The sequence below is a fragment of the Atractosteus spatula genome, chromosome 21, assembly GCF_055471065.1.
Source record: "Atractosteus spatula isolate fAtrSpa1 chromosome 21, fAtrSpa1.hap1, whole genome shotgun sequence".
Lineage (NCBI taxonomy): Eukaryota > Metazoa > Chordata > Actinopteri > Semionotiformes > Lepisosteidae > Atractosteus > Atractosteus spatula.
This window is the reverse complement of record NC_142726.1, coordinates 17,789,224-17,802,323: the sequence shown is the minus strand read 5'-3', so window position 1 is coordinate 17,802,323 and position 13,100 is coordinate 17,789,224. Positions and strand designations below refer to the sequence as shown.

General features: G+C 38.4%; 1 protein-coding gene across 7 annotated transcripts in view; it reads left to right on the top strand.

Moving 5' to 3' along the window:
• The window catches only part of plekhg4 (pleckstrin homology and RhoGEF domain containing G4), a 69,213-nt gene that overhangs the window by 6,829 nt on the left and 49,284 nt on the right, over positions 1-13,100 (top strand). For 5 of the 7 annotated variants that reach the window (XM_088938995.1, XM_088938989.1, XM_088938992.1 and 2 more), the window contains exon 1: positions 9,082-9,183. The exons of the other annotated variants lie outside the window; for them this stretch is intronic. In XM_088938995.1, the coding sequence (XP_088795121.1) occupies positions 9,181-9,183 (3 nt within the window). In that variant the 5' untranslated portion in view covers positions 9,082-9,180. Of the gene's footprint in view, positions 1-9,081; positions 9,184-13,100 lie in introns of those variants that run through there. 7 annotated transcript variants of the gene reach the window in all.

The following is a 13,100-nucleotide window of genomic DNA, read 5'->3' as shown; positions in this document are numbered from 1 at the left end:
TACACGTGAATTGTAGGGAAGCTCAGAGGGCTCGATTTAGTAAAAAAACTACTTTGTCTTCACTTCACAGTGTTGATCTTCTTAGATTACATTGCTTTTTAAAATACTTTTCTATAATAGAGTATCTTAGAGGGTGATTGTGAATTGTGTTACATCCTTTAAATTCTAGCTGCAGTTTTCACTACACATAAATGCATAATTTTTTATGTGCATCTCTTTCTCATATTTAAATTAATATCTCAAAATATGGCCTTTGCAAGCACCGTCTTACACAGAAGAATCAACTTTGAACATTTGAATCAGGTGCATTAATTATCCTAGATTTCATCATCTTTTACAGATATTTGCCTGAATGATTATGAAAAATAAGATGTCAATTTCATCCAGTCTAGAATAAAAGCTCCTGAAACAGACAATACTTTTAACAGCTGCTGGGCACAGAAACAAACTGTTGCAATCAGAGAGAGCACATGGCACTTGTTTGTATAATCATTTTATGTGATAGTCCATCCCGTTAAGGTCTGCAGGGTTTTTGTTAATTTAGCCCCCTCTGAATGTATTAGTATAACGTGTGCTTGCTGTTTCACATGGGTCTTGTTGCTTTGCTTTGAGCTCAGGTGCAGTTTTTTGTCTGATAATGTAATCAAATTAGATTTCACAGCATGCATAGTCTGCTTTGCCCAGTGCAAGCCATCAGCTCTGACAGATCATGAATGTCAAAATGGCATCTAGTCATCTGTTTAGACCTTGTAGATTTTCAGAAAATATGCTGAATCTGTTACAAAAAACTTTCAGGATTGTTTTTTTACAACATTTTTTGCATTATATCAATGCTTCATTATTAAAACTTATGTTGAATTTTATTTTTTGTTCCATGTGCCTTAAAAATGAATATTTGGTTTCAGCCTGTCTCTGTGAACGTGGTATGGATTTAAGATTTATAGATCCCTTTATGCTTTATGTAATCTAAGGAGATTATTGTAACATTATTTACTTTGTGTATGAGCAATATTACATTAATGCATTTATACAGTGAACCAGTTTCTTCTGTGGGTTAGTGAGCATTTACCTCTGTACACTGTGGTTCATGCATGCTATTATAATGAAAGGCAGTGACTTTTTCCATGCTTACCAGAAAGACTATATGCTGTCTTGTATACCCAGCTACAGCATGTTTTCCAAAATTAGCACATTGACTTAACCAACAATATTTACACAGAGGAGGAGCCTGTAATTTGGTTGATTTGTTAAAATTTGGTAAAAATGCTGTAACTGGGTCAATGCTGAGCTCAGGTTATGTGATTTAATAAAAATGCCAGGTGCTTACTGGTTGGTATTTGAGTTAAAATTGCCAAAATGAGTTAATTAAAGTTAATCTTTATAATACCCATTGTACAAGACTTGTTTTTAATCAGTGTAAGAACTGTGAATGATACAACTATGCCCAGTCTAAGTAATGAAAATCATCTGTTGTCGAGCTGCATAATTGAAGACAGCCTCAGTGAATGAGATGTTGTGTTTCACTAATCATCAGACTGATATAGAGAAACCAGGAACCAGCTCTGAAGGGCCTTATCCAGTCCAGGTCGTCGTCTGATCATAGTCGTCTGATCCTCTTATGTAGTTGGTTTTAGACTGTAGTAGCTAAAGCGTATAAAATTTTAGGAAGATCTAATCCTAGCTCACTGAGTCCAGTCAGGAGTAACATTGACAGCCAAGAACTAAAATCCCTGTCTTTGTCCCTTCTGTGGGACAGAACAACCTAGGTGGCGTTACAGAGATTTTTTTATTCAGCAAAGGTGGTTCTATGTGGACTTTGGTTGTACTTGTTTCCAATTTCTGAAGTACAGTAGACATTATGTGTATAGGGAGGTACCATTGGTAAGATTTGGCTGAGCCTGAGTTTCCTGAAATAGGAAATGCTGAGCTAGAAGGCAAACCTGGTAGAAGATGATGTTTCTGGAGATGTTATTATGAACATTGTGCTGGCTATTTGTTTGCTTGACTAAACAGGTGAAGTAGGGAAAGGAAACCCAATAGCTATGTTATATATTGAGGGCAGCCTTACTGATTAGCAATACATTGACACGGTTCTTGAGCCAAAAGGTTTTCTGTTTCACTGTGCCAATTGGTAGTTGTTGAATTTCAAAAGTACATTCCCATGACTATGACTCTACGAAGAAAGAAAAGAAAACAATGTAGCAGTCTTCCTGTAGCTAGCTTTTTCTCATTGGTATCATTTGGCCGATGTTCGTTAGCGAGGTTGCACCTACATGAGGTGAGATGAGTGGAGGAACGTCTCACAGCTTTCTGTGCAGAGGCTGATCAGGTCTGTGCATCAGCCCTGCCAGGAATGTGCTAATGCTTCAGAAGTTCTGAAGTTGTAATTTATTCATTCTGACAGCTTATCGCATTTCATACTGAATATCAATCTGTATTTTTGTTATTTCTGTGATTGTTATGTTTATGATATTTTAATTATTTGATTAAATCCCTCACATGGTCCCACTTGTACAATCCTGAATTTTGTACATTGCCCTGTAGTTCATATGGCACTATACAGGTACATTTTAGAACTCTCATAGTGATGGTAAAGGAGTATAAAATCTTTTTGTCCATAACATCGATACCAGATTGGGCTTGCAGTTGTTAGCTGAATGCTTGCAGGGTTTGACAATTAGTTGCACTATGGTATAGTCAACTCTCTTTGGGGAGCCTGATGAATTGTTTGAATCTTTTGTTCTCCCTCTGTCCGTGGTACAGGAATCTGATGATGCCTGAAACATTGATCGTAAATTACCTATTTCAGCTCCTATTAAGGTTTCAATATTGTTTTGTTACTGTGTGTCTGATAATATAAATATATCCTTAGTAATAAATTTTGTTATTATTAAATGTGAGAAATTCTCCTTCTGCACAATTGTAAGCAAACCAGAGATTTAAGGTCCAGGTTTGAAGTTGTCATTTTGCCAAAATGTGTAGTTTTCAGTACAGGGATCATTGATGTCTTCATTGTGAGCACAAGTATAATTAAGCTTACATTGAAAAATCCTCATTCTTTGCCAGCAGCCTCATATGCCAGCAGCCATATCACTCTGCAACTCGCAACTGGCAACCCACTGAAGCTAAGCAGGTGTGAGCCTGGTCAGTACCCGGAGGAGAGACCTCCTGGCAAAAACTAAGGTTGTTGCTGGAAGAGGTGTTAGTGGGGACAGCAGGGGGCACTCACCCTGCAATCCATCTGGGTCCTAATGCCATGTGGGACACTAGATTGTAAAAAAAAAAAGAGCGCCGTCCTTCGGATGAGATGTAAAACCGAGGTCCTGACTCTCTGTGGTCATTAATAATCCCAGGGTGTAGTAGGGAGTAGGGGTGTAACCCCGGCGTCCTGGCCAAATTTCCCATTGGCCCTTACCAATCATGGCCTCCTAATAACCCCCAACTATGAATTGGCTTCATTACTCTGCTCTCCTCCCCACTGATAGCTGATGTGTGGTGAGCGTTCTGGTGCACTATGGCTGCCGTCGCATCATCCAGGTGGGGCTGCACATTGGTGGTGGTGGAGAGGAGTCCCCATTACCTGTAAAGCGCTTTGAGGGGAGAGTCCAGAAAATCACTATATAACTGTAAGCAATTATTATTATTATTCTTCGATCATATGAAGACTGTATGCAGAGTTCAGTTCATTCTGCTGTTGGCTCATACTACAGTATTGGTCATCAAATCAACGAATCAACCGATCAGGTGGTGTCTAATCCCTGTGGGTGACCATCACAAAGGATACTTTTGAGAGCTGTGTCGGGTGAATGGTCACTGTGAGGACAGCAGCTGAGGGCTGTGGTGGAGACAGGATGTCTCTGGCGAGCCTGTTTTTAACTTGGTTAGCAGAATGATGTCACTTGCTGCCTGGGCATCAGTGTGTCACAGTGGTGTGAGGGCTTCTGCCTTTAGCTTGTGTAATGCAGCTACCCAGGGATGAGTCTGCGTATAGCACACAAGAACTTTCCTTTGGTTTTACATGTTTGATGCCCTCTTGTTAAAAATAAGTTTTAACAAGAACAAAGGTTTTTCTTTGTTTGTGATACAGCCCTGTGCTTATAAGTAATTGTACAAGTGGGATTGTGTGGAGGAAATAAATTGGTATATTTACAGCATGAAAAGATTTGGTTAATTATGTAGTATATTGCAGTCATGGGTCAGAACTTGTGCTCTCACATTTGCACCTTATAATGAATTCTTATTTTAGGTTAATAAAAGCATTACTGCAGGAATGCTAAGCAGGGGGAATTACATTTTTCCTTATGTTTGTGATGCGCACAATTAACAGCTCAGTTCTGTTGTTTATGGTTTCAGTCTTATGCCTAGAAATCATTGGCTTTTTAAAATTAAACTACCATCACTTTACTTCCCAAAGGACAGACTGTCCTTATGTAAATAATAATGGTAGCAAATCACATTGCTGTTGAACATGCATGGTACATTGTAACACATTGGTATTTAGGTTATAAAATAGGATTTCACACTACTGGTTTCCTGGTTAGCTACATTGTAATATTGCTTTTTTCTGTATTTTAGAAAATTATGCACCATTGATTTAAGCATCAGTAGCTGGTGGTATACCGCCTGTTATACAGAATCTAAACAGTGCCAACATCACACCCTGTATCAGTTTGCATGTGTAATCAGAAACAGGAGTTGCACATTCTTTATGTGCCACATCATAAAATACACACAACGTCCATTTCGCCATAACTGAGTTAATGTGTCATAAACTAAATCTGCTGTCCTTGGAGGTGAATGAGATTTCATTTAACTGGCATCAAGTGAATGCAAATACTATTTTGCTGTTCAACTATGACAAAAAGATATTTAACAAAAAATATCAAAATAATACAACACAATGTGTAATACATTTTGTGTATATTTTGTTTTGTTTAGGGAGACAAATAATATCAACGCTAGATATTATTTTTATTGGCACTAAGAAGTGGCATTTGTTGATTTTACCTGTTTAGGAGCCCATAGTTTAATGATTTATAACTATAGTAATATCTGAAGTATATATTAACAGTGTTATTAGTTGTTGGCTTGAGAGGTAGATTCTTATTCCTCATGTCACTGTATAGGCTGTAGCACGAGAGAAGTGTTTTGGACATGTTCTGTGATTTGCAGCATTCTGGAGAGTGACATCGCCAGGAGATCAGAGCCTGTTGTGGGGAGCTTTAATCCATCCTCTTCTGGAGTAGGACACTCCATTATTTCACCATTAAAATCTGACCCTGAGAATGTGATACAGCAAACATATTCTTTTTCATGAAAAAGTAATAGAGTGGTTATTTTGTAAAGTTTAATGATATAGTGCTCAGTAACCCAAAACTAATACAATACATTACTTTGGTTACCATCTCCAATTGCTATTCTGCATCAAATCAACATGGTCAGAATATGCTCTTTGGCATTGCATTCTTTGGGTAAATGTTACTCATTGCTGGTTTATGTGTTGATTGCCGTTTGAGTTTCACCATTTTATTTTCTTTCTATGTGAAAGAACACTGTGTTAGTGTTTCCTTGTTTGTTTTAGTTAGGTACAGTTATGTGTATATGTGTCTGCCAACACTGGAACGTAAATTGGAATTGCTCAAGAAATCCCTTTTGAACAGAAGTTCAAATATGTTTTTATCAAAAGTGTTTGAGAAGCTCTGGCAAGTGCTGCAGGCTCTGGTATTTCTAGTGCATTCCCAGCAGGGCACGGCTGGCTGATATAGGATTCGCACTGCGGCAGGGGGCAGGTGACCAGAGTGTGGTCTGTTCAAATTACACACTTCTTCCAACCATTTACCCTAATACCCCCTTTGACTAGAAAAAACAGTCAAATTTCGTTTGATGGAATAGAATTGAATAGAATAAAGAGAAACAACAGTCAGTGAAAGCGGCTGTAAGTGAATATTGAAAGAACTACAGTAGTTTGCTCATTGACACAGTCTGTATAAGGAATAGGAAGGGAATGACCATCCATGCAGATCACTTGCAGTTTTCATTTCTGTGGTAACTGCAGACTGTAAAGTTAGTTCTGAAATGAACGTTTGAGTGAGGAAGTGGGATGGAATAGAGCAGTGCTGTGTTCAGCTCTTGAGATTTATGTTGTGAAAGGTTTCACTCAGCAGGAAATTAAATAAATAAAAAATGGCCACATTTAATCAGAAAAAGATGGAATCATGCAATTTGGTAACTTTTCATTATCAGAATTTGGTAAAGTACTTTGAATAAAGCAGAGATGATGGAATCATGAAGTCTTATTCCCTTTCAAATAAAATCATGCCCTTTCCCTATAATTTACAATAGATATTAACATTAAATGTACTTTTAATTATATGCATTTATTTTTATTTATAATTGTTTCATCTTTTCTAAATAATTTCAAATGTAGTCATACTTGACTGTTATACAATAAGTACAGAAGTCTGGAGAGTACCACCTGTTGTTCCTTGCAAGTATAATCTTGCTGTTCTGTAACAGAATGTTCCTAGACTCTTATCGAAAGCATTCCGAAATGCAAGTGTAAGCGTACCTATTGTCTTGCTCTGTTGGATCAGATTGGGCTGAATAGGAGGGAATATTTAGTAGACCTCGATAAGATGGACAGAATTGTAGTATCATTCACTCTCAGAAAAGCTGCTTATTTTGTTTTGTCAATGCATAGCCTATTTATCCCAGAAGCATACAAAGTGGGACTAAACCTAGGATGACAGTCCATCACGGGGCACACACACAAAAGGACAATTTAGACAGTAGTCGTCCTAGTTAATATCTTTGGAAGGTTGAAGAAAATGGGACCACTGAGAGAAAACCTGTGATGTTAAGTCTTCTATGCTGTCATCCTGATTTCTCTTTTGCTAGAACAGAGAAATTCAGAAGAAATAATTGGTAACTTCTGCAGTGAACTCTGTGACCCTAACTATTTATAATGGTAAGGAGCCTTTAACAGAAATATTGGAACATCGAAACTGGAGAAAATAAAAAAAACAAAAGAAGGAATTTTTATTCAACTAAAATTAAAAAACATGGTCCTGAGTGTTACCTAATCAAGATTTACAATTTGAGAGAATACAATTGTGGTTATTCGGTTTCATTTTAAAAAAGTGATAGTTCAAGGTAAAAAGGGATTTTTCCTTCTTGGCCTCATTCAGACGTTGTTTGGTCATTAAACTGTGCCTTTGTGAGAGGGAATTAATTCTATTTTTACTCCCTTTTTCCTAGAATTTGGGAAAGTATTGTACATATGTTATTGATTTTGGTATGTAAAATATTTTAAGGCCTTTTAAGATCACTTAAAGCTGTGGATTGTAAACAGACCAGTAAAGTTTCCACTTAATCACAGGTTTTTTAGATTGGCAAGGAAAGAGATCCGAAACAGGCTGTGGAGGGAGTAACAAGCATGGCTTTGTTGTCAGTTTGCAATAAAACACAGGGATGTCCAGCCTCCAGAGTGATTCTGCAGCTGTGCTGCCAGCAGGCATGGGAAAGCCAGGCCAGAAACAGGGCTTTAAATCTCCTCAAGAGGAGTGAACCTTAGAGTCTGTCTTGTGTAAAAGATTCTCTTAATTTAGGGCTTGTAATAATGTCCCCTACCATCTCAAATTATTGGGTGTTGCTCATTTCCATAAGAACAAGCAAGGAAACTTTATTAACCTTTTGACGCTGAAATAAATTGTTTTCCATATAGGTCTTTGTGTAGCTATAAGCGTAGCTGATTTTAGAATTCACAAAAATAAAGAGTATAGCTGTTCCTGCTCTATGTGTTTGTGGGTGTCGGGCATGCTGTGGTGACCCTCAGGTCCTATTGCTAGAGATCACACAGCAGGAGACCCCGTGCCCACTGTACCCTTCTGTCTGAGTGCTTGGGAGTGGGAAACCAGTGTGCAGCAACCACATTTAATGCTCTGGAGATCAAAGCATCAGGCTTCAGAAAAACTATTGGACTGTTTCAGCCATATATTTAATTGCTTTGTGCAGAGTTAAAAGAAATAGTGTTGTAGCATGCATTCTGTATGAAAAGATAATTATTATTTCAGATTATTGTTGAGACTGAGCCTGCAACACCTGCAACGTGTGTTAAAAATTTTATTCCATTCCTGCAGAGGAAACAGGTAAATGAGCTGCATGTTTAAATTATGGATTTGAGTTTAAAAAATTGATTGTTCCATAACTGCTGGATAACATGTCATACTTTGAGACTGTGACCTCAAACCTTTTATTATTATTATCATTATTATTATTGCTTACACTTATATGGCACTTTTCTGGACACTCCACTCAAAGCACTTTACAGGTAATGGGGATTCCCTCCACCACCACCAATGTGCAGCCCCACCTGGATGATGTGAAGCCAGCCATAGTGCGCCAGTACCCTCACCACACATTAGCTGTCAGTGGGGAGGAGAGCAGAGTGATGAAGCCAGTTCATAGATGGGGATTATTAGGAGGCCATGATTGGTGAGGGCCAATGGGAAATTTGGCCAGGATGGCCAAATCATTAGTGTAAGAAACAAAATGTTATAAATTTAGTTTTTAAAAAGGGATTAATGGAACAATTTCATCACAACTGTACTTAAGAAAAATATTATTGTGATTAATGTAAGTTTAAAAAAATCATACTGCATCTGCTACATCCAGGACTGTGCATGACATATATCACAAAAAATAAGCGATTGTAGTTGTCTAAACACTTCTTGGAGTCATTTTACAGTAATAAAACAGAAAATAACTCTGCAAATTGTGGTTAATTTAGCACAATGAGTGAGATAAGCAGCTCCCTCTATTTACTGAAGGCTGAAGCTGTTGTAATAGAAAAATCAAAACGTATGTAGAAAAAATATTCTTGGAGTGACTTGTAGAACCAGAAGGCTGTTTGTAAATATGTGTTGTAAGTCAGCACCCCCCCTGTCAGAGCCCTAGCTGTAGCAGTGTGTAGGGAGGCAGAGTAGCTGGGGCAGTAATAGGGGGCGGGCAGGGGGTTGGGCTCAGACCTGTGAATGTTGCTGCAGTGTGCTCTGGAATAAGCTATCACTGAAGCAGATCAGCAGAGCAAAGGGGGACGTACAGCCCAGTATATTGCAGGAAAGGAGATGATGATCAACCTGGAGGAATTTCACAAAAGAATAAGGACAAGTTCTGCAGAAAATGGTAAGATGCACGAGACTGATGACTTACGTTTTTGCTTGGGTTGGTTACAGGGTTAAAAGTTTTCCTTCTACGGTGGAGGGGGGTGATGGAGGTGTTAGGGGGGTGTTGTTTCTGATCTGAATTTCTGCTGTACTAGTCTTAGGATGACAAGTTAATCGCAGTCTTCTAGGCAGACGTTTGTTTTTGCTCAAAGAAAAAAGTTTTGTCTTGTCATTGAATGAAAAGATTTAGAAAACAGCTGTGACCCATGAAGGGAGTAGTGGGGTGTTTGTCTGGGTATTCCAGCAATTGCACATTGCTGAGCTGTGTTAATGAGCTCAGCAGGTACTGTGTTTAGAAAGTTCCATAGTATGTGTGTTCTGAGTTCTGGGTTTTGATTACATGCTGTGTTTCATAGGCCTTGTTGACATGGTTCTGAAATCAAGATGATATTCTCTGTGCTTTGTAATAACTGTTGGTGAAGAGCGTTACTGATAATGCTTTATTGAGGCAAAGAATTTAGAAGCACTAAGAATATATTTTACTGCTCCTCTGGTAATTACTCCAGCATGGCTGAGGCAGTTGGGTTTTAGATGTCTCCCACCATGAGCATCAGGAATTGTAATTTCCTAATTTTATGAGGTTCAGGAACCCTAACAAAGCAAGCATGCCAGAATATTCAGACACACTGTGGCTTTTTTCTTTTCTGAATGGGTCTTATTGAGTCTCGGAACTGTGGGAGTCTAGAAAAAAATCACAGTAATTTAACCATCTTTTGGCCTTTCAGATATCGATGGATAAAAGTCTGAAATTATATATGTTTTCTGATTGTTTACACGTCTTTGAAACTATGTAAGTACTAAATAGCAACTGATAGGATAGTGGAGCACATGCTGTTCATTACAATTAGCATTCTCACAATAAACATAGGCCGTGTGAAGTTCAGTTCCTCAAATTGGTGTCTTCTGGAACAGCTGTGTCTACATCTTCTTATAAACTGAAGCTGATGTGAGAAAACTAAAAGCAAATGTTTTGGGACTCAGTTTCAAATGGAGACTTGAAGCTTATGATGTAAGTGTTTTTAAATAGGTTCCTTTTGTTCACTGGGTTCAGTTTTTTTCCATTCCTGTTTGGCTCAGTTAATAAATGTGTGATTACAGAACTACCTCTTAGGCATTTTTGTTTTAATCTTGTTTGAATTGTGCATTTTGTTTTCACTGGTGGAAAAAACAGAACTTGCTCTGCCGCATGATTTATCTTTCAGTCTTGTGCTGTTTTTCAAGGCAGAAACACAAGTTCAGTTCTGGCTGCCTTAAGGCTATTACTGTCTTTCTTTCTCTCATACAGTGAAAGCTGTGGGCCTCGACCTCAGGATGATGTGCTTTCAGGTTGTGTGAGAGGTCACAGGTGACTTGTATGCAACATCCAGCACATGCTGAGTGGATACAGACCCTTAAGAGAGAAGGCAAACACCTTGTCAAATTAATTCTATATATATTGAGCTGATCAATGATTTAAAAACTGCTCTTAGCTCATCAAAGCTGTTATTGGAATGGTCTTCATCCTTGCCATTGATATTTATCCTTTTTGACAAATGGAATGCACAGATTTCTATCATAGAAAGTCAAGGAAAAATGCAGGCTTTACGCAACACCAGCTTTGTTCTTTAATTCCTAAACTGCCAAGGCTTTAGTGACTTCAGTTTTTCAAAAGTGTGGGTTATCATTTGTGTTTGAATTCTTCAGATAATTTTAAAAATCACGCTGCAGAGTTGGGCATGTACCAAGTATGACCTGTTTTCTATTCTCCTATAACTGTTGCTGCTGTGTCAGCAAGTCTGTTCAGTAGAGCTGAAGTACTCGATTCAAACCTCATTTGAAGCTGTAGGAAGTGTGAAGAATCCTTTGCCCCACTGGGAACACTATACTAATTTCAGTCTAGGTTTAATGCTGTCTGCCAGCTGAAGTGCTACTAGAGAATTACTAGACTCATTTTCGATTGAAGGAAAAAGATCTCATGTTTTCATGAAACGTGGAGTCACTATGCCTCTCAGCCCTGCAGTGAGAAGGTGCCAGTGGAGGACCTTGTAGCAGACTGCAGCAGCTACAGTAGGGGAAATGCACTGATGCACATGGGAGAGTCACAGAGTGTGGGTCTGCTCTGTTCATTCATTTATAAGCTGCAGGTACAAAGGATTGCTGAAAAATGAGTCAGTTCAAACATAATGAGCACAAAATACTGTTGCTATCAATTCATACTGTAGTATGTGTTTTTAGGATTGTTTACCATTCATATTATGTTGCCAACTTCATGATCTCCTTCAAGTTGTACAGTAGTGTGAAATCAGAAAAAGTTCAGCAGACTTGATATCATGTTGACTTCTACTAATGGCCAAGCACCAAGTGTAATGTTGTTGCATGTATGATTGCAATTACCTTGTAATGCTGGCTCTGTTATGACAGACAAAAATGTGCTGAAATGTTAAAATGTATTCTTATACATTCCTATACAGATAAAGATATGCTGTAACTAAACATTTTTGGTGAGTAAATTCTAACACTTTAAGGTAAATGGCTTCTAATGCAACATAAACATTACATTGTTTTTTTTATAGCTTAACACTATTGCCTTTACTACTATTGAAAAGGCTTGCATTAAACTACCTAGAATGATATTAAAATGCTTTTTAGGGATTTTTTCCAGACACAGAGCCCCTAAGTGTGCCTGATTTATATACTGTAGTATGTGAGGTTCCAGTCTCTGAAAATAAATTATGGTTGTCCGTCATGTCTGAAGATGACTGTTGTACTTTGTGCAGCTCATCTGTTTGGGAGATGAGCTGCATGAAGAAACCTGTGTAGGAGAGCTTTTAGAAGTAGGAAAGCTGTTGCACTGGGGCAGTCCCACTCTCTCGACCTCAGAAGCCTGGGTCCAGCGGTACGAGTAGTCGTCACGACTGCAGACTTCCTCGGTTGCAGTGGATGGCCACGACGCCTTTCTGTGCCTTGTTTTGCCATTCGCTTTCCACGGAGCGTTGCAGCAGCATAGTGTCCCGTTATTATACTGGGGCATTAGGACCCGCACAGACCGCAGGGTGAGCACCCCCTGCTGGCCTCACTAACACCTCTTCCAGCAGCAACCTTAGATTTCCTCCCGAAGGGCTCTCCCATCGAGGTACTGACCAGGCTCACACCTGCTTAGTTGCAGTCAGTTGCCAGTTGTGAGCTGCAGGGAGAAATGGCTGCTTTCTGAAAAGAAATAGTCCACATGAGTTATTTTGTTAATTCTGAAGCACTAGTACACAATTGTGTATTTTCCTCCTCTTGAAGTGCATTTTACAAGTCCATAAATGTTAGGGAGGAGTGAGACCTTTTGGAGCCTTTCTTCCATTAAGACCAATTAATTCATAAAATTATGGGTGTGTCGTTAAAAAAGACAGCCCAGAAATTTAAGACAATGGATCTACTGAGCATTGGTGTTACATTTTTTACTTCTACATTTAAAATTTAAAGTGGACTAACACCTGCTTGTTATACCAAAGTCCGTCTTCTGTTGATAGCTCCTTTAGCTCTGTTGCATTTTACATATTTCCTTTTGTGTTTGATTTTATGTTGTACATCAGATGTGAAGGTGAATGCTGTGAAAGGTGAAAGGTACAATAGTTTGATTGAAATCAGTTCAGTTTATATAGGCATGTGTTCATTCTTTGTGAATGCTGTTATAGTGATTAATTTTCTCTTTTGTTGTGTATTATTTTGAACTCACTTTTATTTAAAAACGTAGCAATAAAAAGCACTGTTTCTGTCCCTCCTTCTTCTACATTATCATAAATGCTGTACAATGCATTTTTTTCTAATATCTTTCAGTGTCTAGAAATGGAGGATTATGTTGATTGTTTATAGGTTTACCTTCTTATGTGTGCGGAGTATGGAAACGTA